Genomic DNA, 17391 nt, shown 5'->3' with positions numbered 1-17391 from the left:
CTACAAATGCTTTTATCATAGCATTTAACACTTTAACTCATAGTTATTTGCCTCTGTATCTGGGTCAGATAGTAGGAAACCTTTTCATATTTGTGTTACCTATACTTGGTACGGTGCCTGACATGTAGCAGGTACTTATTCAAAGTCTTTAAATCTTTCAGGTGTTCAATTTGGACCTTACACTTGGCCCTTAACAACATTGAACTCCTGTCAAATTACCCACTTTGGATAAGAGAACACTAATTATCTATATCAAAGGATGAAGGTATTTGAGATGGATTGTGGGAGTACAACAAGGCTCTTCTCTTCCATCTCCTCAATCTCTCAGATGTTCCTTGTCACTACTTTTGGAGAAAGCTATCAGTGAATGTGTTAATTGGTCTCAAGGTCATGTTAGTGCCTGGGATTAATGGATGTCTGCTTGTAAAAACTGGGAACCTGGAGGATTATTGAGACTGGGGGCTGGAGAATGGGGTTATGGAGGCACTCACTGCTAGACTGGGGTTCAGAACATGTCAGAAGAACAAGGTAAAAACCTCCTTACTGCAACTAGAGCACACAATGAAAGAAAACCAGTAGCCATGGCCACTCTAAGCTGCATTTTCTGACCACTGACCCCAAACTCTTTAAACTCATGTACCCGAAGACAGAGGTAATCATTTGGTAGGAGGTAGGAGTGAGACTGCTGAGTGGGCCTACTCACTGGAAAGTGGTGAAATTAAGGATTACAAACATTCTACTTTACCTTGTGACGTCCCATCTTCAAATTTTTTATCAAGGCTGAATGATTGCTATGTTCTCTGGACCAGGCTAGATACTAAAATTCACAGGCCTATTTTTTAACGAATTATTGAATACCTAGGTCATGCCAGTTATGGATTAAAGGCTGTACTTTCAAGGTTCTCTTTCATTAATTACCATTCTCTGAAGGCAGCCTACTTTTCCTGTCTTTGGTAGTTAGTTGGGTTAGATGAGCTAGTGAGATGAAGTCTTTGGTTAACCATCTAGAAGTCAGTTAGATTTAATCTGTTTTATCAACAAAGAATTATGCCTTTTATCCTACCCAGTCATCTCAAAAACGTGTTATGAGTCAGCTGGGCTTCCTGGTGTGGAGACTATGAATGAGTCATCTCATCTATCACACCGTTAGAAAAAAAACACACCTCACTCTGGCAGTGGGGAGCAATGGCAGCATTTTTGCAGGTGAAAGGCAAGATGTCACACTGTACCACAAGTTTGTAGTCTTCTGGAAACAATCTTATATATATGCATAAGTACATATATGTGTGTATGCATTTATACACATATACATATCCACACATATATACATACACATGCATATATCTATCTGTCGATTTAATATTAAAAATACATATAATTTCCTTTGAGTTCTTTCAATAATGGGGTAGATAGGCCAGGATTATAGGTTTCTCAAGCCTGGCACCTTACAAGGATTTTTTTTCTGTGTTAAAACAGAGCAGAGAAGCTGCAAAGAGAAGCCCTCTTTTCGTTCATTGCCCTAAGTTTTAACAGCTATGATAGGTGTACTTTTCAAAGATGGCCACAATAATATCTTTCAGCCTACATTCCTTCTGCAGGATGACCTTGCCACTCCCACATCAAAAAGTGATGTGTCTATGTTTGTACCCCATTTATGTATAGTATGTTATATATAAACATAGGCCGCTCCTTAGAGAGCTCTGAGGAAGACAGGCTGAGAAGGGGGAGAAAGGCCCTACAGGCCAAGTTGAGAAAACATTCCCCCCCCTATTCTGATGGGGTAGGTGGCAGGAGCTAAGAGCATGTTGAGTGGATGTTAGAAATGGACTGTGGGGTTGAATGTATAGTCTGTCATGTCTGTGAGGTACTCACTTTGAATACCAAGAGGCTGAGATAAACAAGTCTGACTGAGATCGAGCATTTTTACAAAATAACATAAATCTTAGTTTGAACATCATTATATTTTCTGCCCTAGTTTATAATGTTTTTCTTCCAAATTACAAAACAAAAAGACCTAAAGGTGATTAGCATGATAGAAATATTTATTAAAATGTTTCCAAACACCTAGAAATTTGAGAGTTAATCCCTTTCTGCTTGGTTACCCTAATTTTTAATAATTTTTTTTACATTTTACTTATTCATGTTTAGAGGGGGGGGGGAGAGATAGAGAAGGGAGAAAAGCAGGAAGCATTAATTCCCACATGTGCCTTGACCAGGCAAGCCCAGGGTTTCTAGCTGGCCACCTCAGTGTTCCAGGGTGACGCTTTATCTACTGTGCCACCACAGGTCAAGACAAACTATTGTTTTTTTAAACAAGGACAAAGCTGTTTCTGTTTTTAAAAGATTCAGCAATGGGGACTTTGGTTCTGTTTTTTCAATCTTCTTTTCTCTTTATCATAAAGCAAATTCTAAAATGTGGATCGACTTCATGCTCTCACATTCTGCAATCTTGTTATAAACATTTCTCTTTGAATTAATTCTGATGTATGTTCACTGCATAATGCTGAATTTTCATAATATATGATCTGAAACATCAAAGTAAAAATGATGCTAGCTTAAAAAGGAAACCACTTTCAATTATGAAATTTTCCTTGTAGCTTTGTATGTCACTTAAGCAGTGGTTCTCAAAATTTTGGTCTTACAAACTGTTTATGCTTTTAAAAATTATTGAAGAGGCCAAAGAACTTTTTTTTCATCAAGTTGTATTCATCAATATTTACTGATTTAAGAATTGTCAGAAAATATTTCAAAATATTTATTCTTTAAAAAATAAGAACAGCTCTCTCGGCAAGATGGCAATGGAGTAGGTGGATGTACCAACTACCACCTCCCAGGACCAAAGTGAATTACAACTTAATTTTAAGAACCATCATCTGCAAAAACCAACTTTGGACTAAACTAAAAGGATTCTTTAACCAAGGAACACTGAAGAAGGCACACTGAGACTGGTAGGAAAAGCGGAAATGTGGAGAGCTCCATAATGCCAGCTCCCAGGAGCAAATGGCAGACCTGAGAGACTCCCATGGTGAGAAGTGAGTTTATCGGAGAGGGGGGATCTTGGGCCCCAGGAACAAAGCCCCAGCTTGTAGCCCCAGAGCCTAGAAAAAGTGTATGGACAATATTTAGATGTGAAACAAGTCAGGAAACTGGGAAAGAGACAGATTTCTCAGACCCAGGATTCTTCTTAAAGGGACTCTGCAGAAAACCTCTTTCACAACCACTCACCTGGGGTTCATGGGGACGAGGAGAGATGAGAGAACCTGAGTAGCAGGAAGAGAGTGTAATCTAGGAGGCACAGGGAGAAACACTTTGAGGGACAGCCACCCTAACCTCTGGGCTGAGTTACCTGCCACATCTAAAGTGAATATTTCCCAGCGATACCAGCAAAAGGAAGCAGGTCAACAGCCAAAGAAACTCTCCAGTGGCACTCAGAACAGAGTCACTTAGAAGGAGGGAGCCTTCAGGAATACAGTATTGAGTGCTTAGATCTGAGCTGCAGCACCCCCACCCACACTGCTGAGGGATCGCCGAAGGGCAGGCAGCAGCAGGATGTGGAAGTGCGTCCTGTCGGTGGGGCCAGAAGCTGGGCCAGCCATGACTGAGGCCAGGTGTGAGCTCAGTCTCACCCAGTAGGGGCAGAGGGGATGCATGAAAGCAGTCTGGTCTGGCTGCAGGCCCAGGAGAGCAAGAGTGGTCCTGCCTGCAATCCCGCATGCAATCCTGCCTGCAGGGGAAAGGCGAAAGCCTGGGAACTACAGAGACTGGTGGCTGAGCATGGGCATACAGCCCCGCCCAGCTCACGGAGCTGGGGCTTGTGGCCAGACACGCAAACACAGCTACACCCACAGGGGTGGAGTGAAAGCCTGGGAATAGGCGGAGACACCTGGTAATGGCTGAGCATAGGTGCGCAGCCCTGCCTTGGTGCCAAGGCTTGCAGCCCTAGGCGTGGTGCAGAGCCCCACCTGCTGGGGTGGGGTGAAGGCTGAGGCTGGCTGAGGCTTGTAGACCCAGGCACGTGAACATAGCCCCTCCCATGGAGGAGAGGTGGAAACCTCAGCAACAGCCACAGTGGGCCAGCCCCAGCAATGCCTATACCCGAATGCCCCAGGCAGTGGCAGAGGTGGTGGCAGGCCTGCAGATAGACCACACCTAGGTAATGCAGAGGAGAGGCCACACCCATTGGACATCAGTGGCCCACCCTTCTTATACACAGACAATATGGGAGGCAGAGAAATGCAACACAAATGAATAGAGAAATCCCCAGAAAAGGACTTGAATGAGTAAATACAAGCAAATTACTGGATGCAGAGTTTAAAATAATGATTGTTAGGATGCTAAAAGATCTTAGAACAATAGATGGATATAATGAACACCTAAATAAGGAGATAGCAAGTATAAAAAAGGACATTAAAATAATAAAAAAGAATCAATCAGAAATGACAAATACAATATCAGAAATGAAGTCCACAATGGAAGGAATTAAAAGCAGGATGGATGAAGCTGAGGATTGAATCAATGAGATAGAGGACAAGATAAATGAAGGCATGGAAGCAGAGCAGCAAAGAGAATAGAGACTCAAAAAAATCTGAGGAAACTTTAAGAGAGCTCTGTGACAACATGGAGAGAAATAACATCTGCATCATAGGGGTTCCTGAAGAAGAAGAAGAGAAAGAACAAGGGATAGACTTTGTTCAGTCAAATCATAGCTGAAAACTTTCCTATATTGATGCAGGAAAAAGTCACACAAGTTCAAGAAGCACAGAGAATTCCATTAATGATAAACCCAAAGAAATCTATACCAAGACACATCATAATTAAAATACCAAAGCTAAGAGATAAAGAGAAAATATTAAAAGCTGCTAGAAAAAAGAAGGCTATCACCTACAAAGGAGCCCCAATAAGGATGACATCGAACTTCTCAACAGAAACACTTGAGGCCAGAAGGAAATAGCAAGAAATATTCAAAGTAATGCAGAACAAGAACCTACAACCAAGACTTATTTATCCAGCAAGGCTATCATTTAAAATTGAAGGAGAAATTAAAAGCTTCTCAGACAAAAAAAAAATTACCTCAAGAAATTCATTACAACCAAACCAATGCTGCAAGAAATGTTAAGGGGCCTGTTGTGAACAGATCAAAAAGGGAAAAGAATATAGCAAAAGAGGAATACAGCTTTAAAGAATACAATGGCAATAAACAACTACATATCAATAATAACCTTAAATGTAAATGGACTAAATGATCCAATCAAATGACATAGGGTAGCTGTGTGGATAAGAAAACAGGACCCATACATATGCTGTCTACAGGAGACACACTTAAAACAAAAGATGCACATAGACTGAAGGTAAAAGGATGGAAAAAAGATATTTCATGCAAATGGAAATGAAAATAAAAAGATGTGGTAGCAATACTTATATCAGACAAAATGGACTTTAAACAAAAGATATAGTAAGAGATAAAGAAGGCCACTACATAACCATAAAAGGAGCAATCCAACAGGAAGATATAACCATTATAAATATCTACACACCTAATATAGAAGCACCTAAATATATAAAGCAGACTTTGATCGATATAAAGGGCAAGATCAAGAGCAATACCATAATAGTAGGGAACTTCAATACCCCACTAACATCACTAGATAGATCCTCAAGAAAGAAAATTAACAAAGAAACAGCAGATTTAAAGGACACGCTAGATCAACTAGATTTAATATATATCTTCAGAACCTTTCACCCTAAAGCAGCAGAATATACATTCTTTTCAAGAGCTCATGGTACATTCTCTAGGATAGACCACATGTTAGGGCACAAAAGTGGTCTCAACAAATTTAAGAGAATTGAAATCATATCAAGCATTTTCTCTGATCACAATGGCATGAAACTAGAAATCAACCACAGCAGAAAAGCTAAAAAATACTCAAACACTTGGAAAATAAATAGCATGTTATTAAATAACGAATGGGTTAACAATGAGATCAAAGAAGAAATAAAAAAAATCCTAGAAACAAATGATAATGAGCATACCACAACTCAAAATTTATGGGACATAGCAAAAACAGTACTGAAAGGGAACTTCATAGCATTACAGGCATACCTTAAGAAGCTAGAAAAAGCTGAAATAAACAACTTAACCCTGCATCAAAAAGAACTAGAAAAAGAACAGCAAGTAAAGCCCAGAGTTAGTAGAAGGAAGGAAATAATAAAGATTAGAGTGGAAATAAATGACATAGTGGCTAAAGAAACAATACAGAGGATCAATGAAACCAGGAGCTCGTTCTTTGAAAAGGAAAACAAGATCGATGAACTTTTAAACAGACTCACCAAGAAAATAAGAGAGAAGACTCAAATAAATAAGATTAGAAATGAGTGTGGAGAAATAACTGACACAACAAAAGTACAAAATATTGTAAGAAAATAGTATAAAGAACTGTATGCCAAAAAATTAGACAACCTAGATGAAACGGACAAATTCCTTGAAACACATAATCTTCCAAAAATCAATCTGGAAGAATCAGAAAACGTAAACAGAGCAGTTACAACAAATGAGATCAAAACAGTTATCAAAAAACTTCCAACAAACAGAAGTCCTGGGCCTGAATTCTACCAAATATTCAAAGAAGAACTAATTCTTATCCTTCTCAAGCTATTTCAAAAACTTCAAAAGGAAGGAAGACTTCCAAGCTCCTTTTATGAGGCGAGCATAATTCTGATTCCAAAACCAGGCAAAGACAACACAAAGAAAGAAAATTATGGGCCAATATCCCTGATGAATTTAGATCCTAAAATCCTCAATGAAATATTAGCAAACTGGATGCAGCAATATATGAAAAAAAATTATACATCATGACCAAATGGGATTTATTCTGGGGAGACAAGGCTGGAACAATATTCACAAATCAATCAATGTGATTCATCACATAAACAAAAAGAAGGAGAAAAGCCACATGATAATTTCAATAGATGCAGAAAAAGCATTTGATAAAATCCAGGACCCATTCATGATCAAAACTCTCAGCAAAGTGGGAATACAGGGAACATACCTCAACATGATAAAGGCCATCTATGACAAACCCACAGCCAACATCATACTCAATGAGCAAAAATTAAAAGCAATCCCTTCAAAATTTGGAACAAGGCAGGGGTGCCCCCTTTCACCACTCTTATTCAACATAGTTCTGGAAGTCCTAGCCACAGCAATCAGACAAGAAGAAGAGATAAAAGGCTTCCAAATTGGAAAAAAAAAGAAGTAAAACTATCATTATTTGCAGATGATATGATATTGTCTATAGAAACCCTAAAGTCTCAGTCAAAAAACTACTGAACCTGATAAATAAATTCAGCAAGGTGGCAGGATATAAAATTAATACTCAGAAATTAGAGGCAGTTTTATACACAACAATGAACTGTCAGAAAGAGAAATTATGGAAACAAATCCCCTTCACTACTGCAACCAAAAAAATAAAAGTACCTAGGAGTAAATTTAAAGAGGGCGATTAAAGACTTGTACTCGGAGCATTATAAGACATTGATAAAAGAAATCAATAAAGATACAAGCAAGTGGAAGCATATACCATGCTCATGGTTAGGAATAATAAACATCATTAAAATGTCTATATTACCCAAAGCAATCTATAAATTCAATGCAATACCAATTAAAATACCAATGACATACTTCAAAGATATAGAACACATATTCCAAAAATTTATATGGAATCAAAAAAGAATACAAATAGCCTCAGCAATCTTGAAAAGGAAGAATAAAGTGGGAGGTATCACACTTCCTGATATCAAGTTATACTACAGTTATAAAACAGCTTAGTATTGGCATAAGAACAGGCATATAGATCAATGGAACAGAACAGAGAACCCAGAAGTAAACCCACATCGTTATGGCCAACTGATATTTGACAAAGGAGGTAAGAGCATACAATGGAGTAAAGATAGCCTCTTTAACAAATGGTGTTGGGAAAATTGTACAGCTACCTGCAAAAAAATGAAACTAGACCGCCAACTTACACCATTCACAAATATAAACTCAAAATGGATAAAGGACTTAAGTGTAAGCCATGAAACCATAAATTTATTAGAAGAAAACATAGGCAGTAAGCTCGCCGACATCTCTCGCAGCAATATATTTGCTGATTTATCTCTACAGGCAAGGGAGATAAAAGACAGGATAAACAAATGGGACTATATCAAACTAAAAAGCTTTTGCACAGCCAAAGACAATAAGAAGAGAATAAAAAGAGAAACTGCACAATGGGAGAACAGATTCAACAATATATCTGATAAAGGACTAATAACCAAAATTTATAAAGAACTTGTAAAACTCAACACCAGGAAGATATACAATCCAATCAAAAAATGGGCTAAAGAAATGAATAGACACTTCTCCAAAAAGGACATACAGATGGCCAATAGGCATATGAAAAAATGCTCAACATCACTAATCATCAGAGAAATGCAAATTAAAACCACAAAATGAGATATCACCTCATACCAGTCAGAATGGCGCTCATCAACAGAACAACACACTATAGGTGCTGGCAAGGATGTGGAGAAAAGGGAACCCTCCTGCAGACTGGTGCAGCCACTGTGGAAAACAGTATGGAAATTCCTCAAAAAATTAAAAATTGATCTGCCTTTTGTCCCAGCTATCCCACTTTAGGAATATACCCCAAGAACACAATAGCACTGTTTCAAAAGGAGAAATGCACCCCCATGTTTATGGTAGCATAGTTCACAATAGTGAAGATCTGGAAGCAGCCCAAGTGTCCGTCAGTGGACGAGTGGATTAAAAAGCTATGTACATATATACAATGGAATACTATGGGGCCATGAAAAAGAAGGAAATCTTACCTTTTGCTACAACATGGATGGACCTGGAAACTATATATTATGTTAAGTGAAATACACCAGGCAGAATAAGAAAAATATCATATGACCTCACTCATTTGAGGAATCCAATGAACAATGTGAACTGAGAAATGGAATTGAGACAGAGGAGAGATCAAAGGGACTAGAGGAAAAGAGGACAGAGGGAAAGGGGATGATAGGATAGGATAAACCTGAAGGGAAATGGGGAGGGTGCTATGGGGAGGGGGGCAAGGGAGATGTTGAGGAGAATATGAGGGAAGAGGGATGCATTTGGGGCAACACTAGAATCTATGTAAACACAATAAATTAAAATCAATAAAAATAAAATAAAACATAAGAACAGTCTGACCAGGCAGGCGCAGTGGATACAGTGTCGGACTGGGAGGCAAAGGACCCAGGTTTGAAGCCCTGACGTTGCAGGCTTGAGAATGAGCTCATCAGGCATGAGCACAGGGTTGCTGACTTGAGTATGGGATAATAGACACGACCCATGGTTGCTGGCTTGAAGCCCAAGGTCACAGGCTTGAGTCCAAGGTCACGGGCTTGAGCAAGGGGTCACTTACTCTGCTGTAGCCCTCTGTTAAAGGCACATATGAGAAAGCAATCAATGAACAACTAAGATGCTGCAACAAAAAATTGATGCTTCTCATCTTTCTCCCTTCCTGTCTGTCTGTTCCTATCTTCCCTTCTCTCTGTCTCTGTCACAAATAAAAAGAAGAAAAAATAGGAACATTAAGCCCATCACGTTAACATAAATGACAGTTTCCAAAACAAAAATAAAATTAGTGAGAAGAGTGCATTGTTTTACCTTTTTGCAAAATTTTAAAAAGACTGACCTAATAGAATATAGCAGCATTCTCATGTGTTTCTTTATTTAGTCTGTCGTAATATCACATGTTATGTAGCCTGTAGAACATTTCTTTGAACACTCATGAGAGGATGAGAGTGAAAAAGGCAAATAGCATCTTAGTATTATTATGAAAATAATTTTAACCTCTCAGACCCATGGAAAGTGTTTAGGACTCCCAAATTACACTTTGACAACCACTGACTTATTGTAGAATAATATAGATTCACTATTCATTATGGATGAAAATAAAACCACTAATTACTTGCATATAAGTATACATTAGGTAGAAATAATGACATACATATGTTTTAGCTTTACCTATACTTATAAAGTCCACTTTTTTGTATTATAAACTGTTAATTCTATTGTTTGACTAATCATTCTTATGAGATATAGGGTTGATATGAACATCTAGCAAAATCATGATCTTAGTATGTCAGTATATGAAAAATAACCACAACTTTTGACTCACCTGCAATTTTATATTTTATTCTAAAGTGTCTTTTTAAAAAAAGTTTTATTTTGAATAAGTATAATTTAGAGAAAGTTGCAAAAAAAATAAACAGGTAAGTCCTTTGTATCCTTTAGCCCAGGGGTCCCCAAACTGCAGCCCGCGGGCCGCATGCCGCCCCCTGAGGCCATTTATCCGGCCCTGCTGCACTTCCAGAAGGGGCACCTCTTTCATTGGTGGTCAGTGAGAGGAGCATAGTTCCCATTGAAATACTGGTCAGTTTGTTGATTTAAATTTACTTATTCTTTATTTTAAATATTGTATTTGTTCCTGTTTTGTTTTTTTTTTTTACTTTAAAATAAGATATGTGCAGTGTGCATAGGGATTTGTTCATAGTTTTTTTTATAGTCCGTCCCTCCAATGGTCTGAGGGACAGTGAACTGGCCCCCTGTGTAAAAAGTTTGGGGACCCCTGCTTTAGCCAGTTCCCTCAATGACAACACCTTGCATAGCTATATAGTACAATGAGAAAACCAGGAAATTGACTTGGTACAATGCACAGAGCTTATTCAGATTTCAGTCGCTTTGTGTGTGCGAGTGTGTGCATGTGTGTGTGTTATATGCAATTTTTTTGTTATTTTTTTTGTTATATGCAATTTTATCCATGTGTATGTTAGTGTGACAACTAATTCATCAAAATACAAAACTATTCCATCACCACAAGGCTTCCTTGTGCTACCTCCCTCAATTCTCTCCCCAACACTAACTACAAATAAAGACAGTGAGACTTCTTAATAGGGTGATATGTTAAAAAAGAAAATTTATTGTTATCATTAAGCCTGATTCTACTGGTTGATGTCAGAAATGAGAAGATTTAATTTCCTACCTCTTTCCTAAAGACAAATTGCTGTTCTATACATGGCTTTAGAGTATGCCGAGAGCTGTAAGCAGAGGGAACAAGACACTGAGGACTATTATTAATAGTAATGTTAAAACTACTAGTGTTGTTGTTATGATGGGTAAGCAGATAATAGAGTAACTTTTTTTCCCCCATTTTGTTTTGCAGAAGAGCAATGGATTACCACAAAAAACATGCAGCTGTCCTTCTGGCCATATTGTCTGTGTTTCTGCATATTCTCCATTCCTTTCCTGATGGAGAGTTTACAATGCAGGGTGTGTAATCCAACTTGGTTTTGCAGTAATAAGAAGAACACACCTTTCTAGATGTACATCTAGAAAACTCCATTACTTGTACATCTACCTTCTTTTCAAATGTGGTAAATCCTTGCTGCTGGATACATATCTAGGCACTTGTAGATGATGACATAAAATTAAGTTTCAAAAATGTACAATGAAAATACATATATATTTAACTATACAATGGAATACTACTCAGCCATAAGAAATGACATAATATCATTCAATAGATGGACCTTGAGAACATTATACTGAGTGAAATAAGTAAATCAGAAAAAGCTAGAAACAATATGATTTCACGCATAGGTGGGATACAAAACTGAGACTCATGGACATAGATAAGAGATCAGTGGTTACCAGGAAAAGAGGGTTGTGGGGGGGGCAGGAGAGGGGAACGGAGTGAAGAGGGACAAATATGACATGACAGAGGATGATTTGACTTTGAGTGATGGGTATACGACATAAGCAACTGTTCAAATGATGTGTAGATGTTTACCTGAAATTTATGTACTCTTGTTGATCAATATCACTCTGTTAAATTTAATTTTCTAAAAAAAATAAAATAAAAGAAGTAGAAGCTTGCACATTTTCTCTGAAATAGATTCCTGATTATTCTTTATCTGAGTTTTACAAGCAGGAAGTATTCCTTATTTAGTTTAGCTCAATTTTTTTTCTTTTTTAACATTTCTTCTGGAAGTTTTAAAATTTTAACATTGCCTTTGTAGATGAATTTTCATATCAGTTAATAAGTGAGAAAAAAATAATTTTTATGCAGGAAATTTGTTTTGCTATATTATTTGAAAAATTCCATAGAGTAGCGATATAATTCCATCTGCTTTGAAATTGTGAGTTACTGTTGGTTCTGGTTTTTCTCTAGACAAGAGCTAATATTTTAATCCCAGATCCTACTTGCAGATACCTCCTCTAATTTCAGATTCTATTCTTTTTTTTATGATTTTAATTTGTGTTTACATAGATTCAAGTGTCCCACCGAATATATCCTCCCCTCAATGCCTTGCCCCCTTCCCTTCAGGATTTGCTGTCCTGTTCTCTATAATGCTGTTATGTATATATAATTTCATTAATCTCTTTCCCTTCTCTAATCCTATCTTCTCTTCTACTTTCTCTCTGACCACTTTCCCTCTGGTCCCTTTGATCCCGCCTCTGCCTCTGTTCCGTTGCTCAGTTAACATTGTTCATTGGATTCCTCAAATGAGTGAGGTCATGATATTTTTCTTTCTTTGCCTGGCTTATTTCACTTAGCATAATAGTTTCCAGGTTCATCCATGTCATTGCAAAAGGTAAGATTTCCTTCTTCCTCATGGCCACGTAATATTCCATCGTGTATATGTACCACTGATTTTTAATCCACTCATCCACTGACAGACATTTGGACTGTTTCCAGATCTTGGCTATTGTAAACAATGCTGCAGTAAACATGGGGGTGCGTTTCTTCTTTTGAATCAGTGATTTGGTATTCATAGGATATATTCCTAAAAGTGGGATAGCTGGGTCAAAGGGCAATTCCATTTTTAATTTTTTGAGGAATCTCCATACTTTTTTCCACAGTGGCTGCATCAGTCTGCATTCCCACCAGCAGTGCAGGAGGGTTCACTTTTCTCCACACCCTCTCCAGCACTTATTATGGGTTGTTTTGTTGATAAGTGCCATTCTGACAGGTGTGAGGTGGTATCTTATTGTGGTTTTAACTTGCATTTCTCTAATGATTAGTCATGTTGAGCATTTTTTCTGCCTATTGGCCATCTGTATGTCCTCTTTGGAGAAGTGTCTATTCATTTCTTTTGCCCATTTTTTGATTGGATTGTTTATCTTCCTGGTGTTGAGTTTTACAATTTCTTTATAAATTTTGGTTATTAATCCCTTATCAGATGTATTGGAGAATATATTCTCCCATTCTGTGGGTTGTCTTTTTATTTTCTTTTTTTTTTTTTTTTTTGCATTTTTCTGAAGCTGGAAACAGGGAGAGACAGTCAGACAGACTCCCGCATGCGCCCGACCGGGATCCACCCGGCACGCCCACCAGGGGGCGATGCTCTGCCCATCCTGGGCGTCGCCATGTTTTGACCCTCCTGGGTGTCGCCATGTTGCGACCAGAGCTACTCTAGCGCCTGGGGCAGAGGCCACAGGGCCATCCCCAGCGCCCGGGCCATCTTTGCTCCAATGGAGCCTTGGCTGCGGGAGGGGAAGAGAGAGACAGAGAGGAAGGCGCGGCGGAGGGGTGGAGAAGCAAATGGGCTTCTCCTATGTGCCCTGGCCGGGAATCGAACCCGGGTCCTCCGCACGCTAGGCTGACGCTCTACCGCTGAGCCAACCGGCCAGGGCTTCTTTTTATTTTCTTAATGGTGTCTTTTGCTGTGCAAAAGCTTTTTAGTTTCATATAATTCCATTTGTTCAGACTGTTCTTTATTTTACTTGCCCATGGAGATAAATCAGCAGAAATAGCATGTTATGAGAGATATCAGAGAGATTACTGCCTGTGTTTTCTTCCAAGATGTTTATGGTTTCATGACTTACATTTAAGTCTTTTATCCATTTTGTGTTTACTTTTATGAATGGTGTTAAGTTGGTGATCCAGTTTCATTTTTTTGCAAATACCTGTCCAATTTTCAACATCATCTGTTAAAGAGACTGTCAGACTCTATTCTTACTAAGCTCTCTTAAGTCTGACATATTTTTATCTCCCAGTATTTGGATTTTTATGAGAAAGAAGCAATATCAAGTTTTAAAGAGGAAAATATTTTGCCTTTGGGCAAAATTCTCCTTTCAGATGAACATGGTGTTTTCATTTTTCAAGTTTTCCCTATGTGCATACTGTTAGTTTTGGGATATCGAGGTATTGCTTAGAAATAAAGAAAATAAAGTTTAGATTTTCCATGCATTCTGTAAAAATTGTTTTCCCATAAAATAACTCTAATTAATGTAAGTAAATTATGTATTATGATTAACATAGAGTAAAAAGCTTTTGTTTATATTATTTCCAATGGAAAAAAAGAATATCTACCATCCCACAGTAAAAAAAAATTTTTTTGAATCATGCTTAGGTTATTTTCTTATTTGTTTTTTTCTTTTTGTGATAGTTTGCCCAGAATGCAAGCTAAAGGAAAATAAATACTTCTCCAAGCTGGGCGCCCCAATTTATCAATGCATGGGCTGCTGCTTCTCCAGAGCGTATCCCACTCCAGCAAGGTCCAAGAAGACAATGTTGGTCCCAAAGAACATCACCTCAGAAGCCACATGCTGTGTGGCCAAAGCATTTACCAAGGTGAGAGCTTAAAGGGCTCCAGAAACCTTCTAACAGTCCAACTAGAGAAATGTCCCCAGAGTACACCCATGAGGTTTAATGTCAAAGGCATCTAATGACCCAAACTTGTTGGACATTTATATAGGGAGGGGTTGCATTTATCCTCTTTTAATAAAGAGTCAGCAACCTTGTGGGTACCAGCTGGTCTTATTTAGAAAGAAGCTAATAGGAGCAGCCCTGGCCAGATAGCTTGGCTGGTTATAGAGCATTGTCCCAAAGTGCAGAGGTTGCCAGTTTGATCCCTGGTCAGGGCACATACAGGAACAGATAGGTGTTCCTGTCTCTCTCCTTTCCTCTCTCTAAAAATCAATAAAATAAACATAAAGTAAAAAAGAAATGGGGCAGAAGTGATGAGGGGCAGATTGGGTAAGAGTACATGCAGCAAGCTTACACAATACACACCTCATTTTTTAGAATGAAAATATCAGAAAGGGAGAAAATACAAATATAACAACTATTTAGCTCAGCTGGCTACAGATAATTTTATTTAATTGCTTTTAATTTTCCTATCATCTACCTAGCTTCTATTGATTATCTATCTATCTATCATCTATCTATATTTAATTACCTATCTTTTTTCTTCCCCCTTAGGCTACAGTAATGGGAAATGTCAAAGTGGAGAACCATACAGAATGCCACTGCAGTACCTGTTATTATCACAAATCTTAAATATTTTCAAAGTGCTGTGTTGATGACTGCTGATTTCCTGGAATGGAAAGTTAATTTGCTCAGTGTTTATGGCTTTGTGAGATAAAACTCTCCTTTTCCTTACCATACCACTTTTGACATGCTGCAAGGCTATCCTGCAGCTTTATTGCTTTCCTCTGTCCTTATCGTGAGTTCTTTTCATTTGGAATGAAATGCAGCATTTAGCATGACTATAAAAAAGCTGGTTTTGCTGGAAATAAAGTCTTTTAAATATCTACTGTATCTCTGAATTATAATTTGTTTCTTCAAAGTTTAAAGCTTGTTGATTTGGATAGAATTAATTGAAAGGCGTGAGCTGGAGCCACATGCACTGAATGACCTGACCCTAGAGAAACTTGTTCCCACTGAGTCTTCTAGAGCAAGCTGTGAATCCCTCAGCCAGTGGACTAGTAATAAGACATTCCATTGGGGTGAGGAAAGAATATATAATTTATAAATTTTTTTGTTTATAAAAATTTATTAAAATTCAAAATTGTCTGATCATCTATCCCATGAACATCCATCCATCCAGCTGCCTCTCACCCAGTCCGTCAGCTGCATGGCTGCTGTCATAAATGCCTTTGCTTAAAACTCTTGCTCCAGGCCTTGTGGTCAACCCAACTCTTCACACCTTTATTTTAAATATCTTCAATATCTTCACCCCAAGCATGCCATCCACAGATCAATGCTTATCCAACAGCTCAGCAAATACAAAGCCAGTTCTAACATGTCAAAGACTCAAGTCCACCGTTCTAACTTCCAGTTAGTTCTTTCTAGTGCCTACAAAAAATGGTAAGTCAGGTTTAGTAGAGGTACTTTGGTTCTGCAGAGCAAGCTGTGAATCCCTCAGTCAGTGTACTAGTAATAAGACATTCCACTGGGGTGAGGAAAGAACATATAATTTGTATTTTAATTTATTTTTAGGTTATTCCTTTAAATGGTTGATAAATTTTGTAAAAGCACAGATACATGAGTATGGCAATGCATATATACAATTTATAAATAAATAATTATGCATATTTGGGGATTTACCAACTTTCTGGTAGAAGTTTTCAATCAGAAAAAATGAAATAGAGAACTTTGCCCTAGGTTTAGGAAAGACAAATCCTTCTAGCTTGAAGTTTCTTTATACTTGGCTTATGTCTAATGACAACAACAAAAATAGTACATCTTATGAGTCCCTGGCAGCCAGGTGATAACTGAATGGGGTGGCTCAGGAAAGGCTATCAGGGTCCTCAACTGAAAGTAGGCACTGCTCCGAGATTCCAGAGGTATCAGCTCTTTCATCCAATGTTCAGTTCCGAACGGGAATGAATACACGATGAACAAAGTGTTTGCTGAGTGTTCACTGTGGGTTAGATAATGTACTAAGCAAACACTTTCACTTAGTTCTATCCAAATGCTTAAGAGCTGCCATGCTTGAAAGTCACATTTATTGAGCATTTGTACTTAAACACAGATTGTCCTTACTTTGAGGACCATGGTTTTTTGTTCATTAAGTTGTATTGGCTATGTTAAAGATTAAAGACACCCAAAAGTTCTACTTCTAAAGAACCCTGAAATTAGGGGGAAAGAATCACACTAGACACAGGTATGGTTTAAAAAAAAAATCAGTATTACCAATGTGTCAAGATCCTATTTCTGAGTGAAAGGACTCTTCCTCAGGGTTGATAAACACACCAAGAGTCAGGGTAAAATAATAAAATGAGTGCATATACTTTTTAAGAAACACTGAAATCCACATGAACATATTACTTCACCTATTAATTCATTTGTTTATTATTCATTTATTTGATGTCTAGTAAGTGCTGGCAGATTATTAGATCATGAGGATTCATTCAGAAAAATCAAGATCCTCTGGAAGGTAAGACTGAGAAAATATAATGCAGCTTAATTAGAAAAAATAGTGTTGCTGATCATTGGTTCATTCAAATATTTAACAAATATTCATTGAGAATTTACTATGTGTCAGGTCTTGAGAGCTTGTTTGGATGATTAAGTG

The 17391-nt window shown here is 37.9% G+C and overlaps 1 protein-coding gene across 1 annotated transcript in view; it reads left to right on the top strand.

The window, feature by feature from the left end:
• The window catches only part of CGA (glycoprotein hormones, alpha polypeptide), a 45072-nt gene extending 29701 nt beyond the window's left edge, over positions 1 to 15371 (top strand). Inside the window, exons 2-4 of the mRNA XM_066253016.1 lie at positions 11250 to 11356; positions 14479 to 14663; positions 15294 to 15371. Coding sequence (XP_066109113.1) covers positions 11257 to 11356; positions 14479 to 14663; positions 15294 to 15371 — 363 coding nt within the window. The 5' untranslated portion in view covers positions 11250 to 11256. The remainder of the gene's footprint in view (positions 1 to 11249; positions 11357 to 14478; positions 14664 to 15293) is intronic.
• Positions 15372 to 17391: the final 2020 nt, after the last annotated feature.

Source organism: Saccopteryx bilineata, chromosome 1 (assembly GCF_036850765.1).
Source record: "Saccopteryx bilineata isolate mSacBil1 chromosome 1, mSacBil1_pri_phased_curated, whole genome shotgun sequence".
Taxonomy (NCBI): domain Eukaryota; kingdom Metazoa; phylum Chordata; class Mammalia; order Chiroptera; family Emballonuridae; genus Saccopteryx; species Saccopteryx bilineata.
The sequence above is the reverse complement of the archived record's forward strand: the minus strand, read 5'-3'. Positions and strand labels throughout refer to the sequence as shown.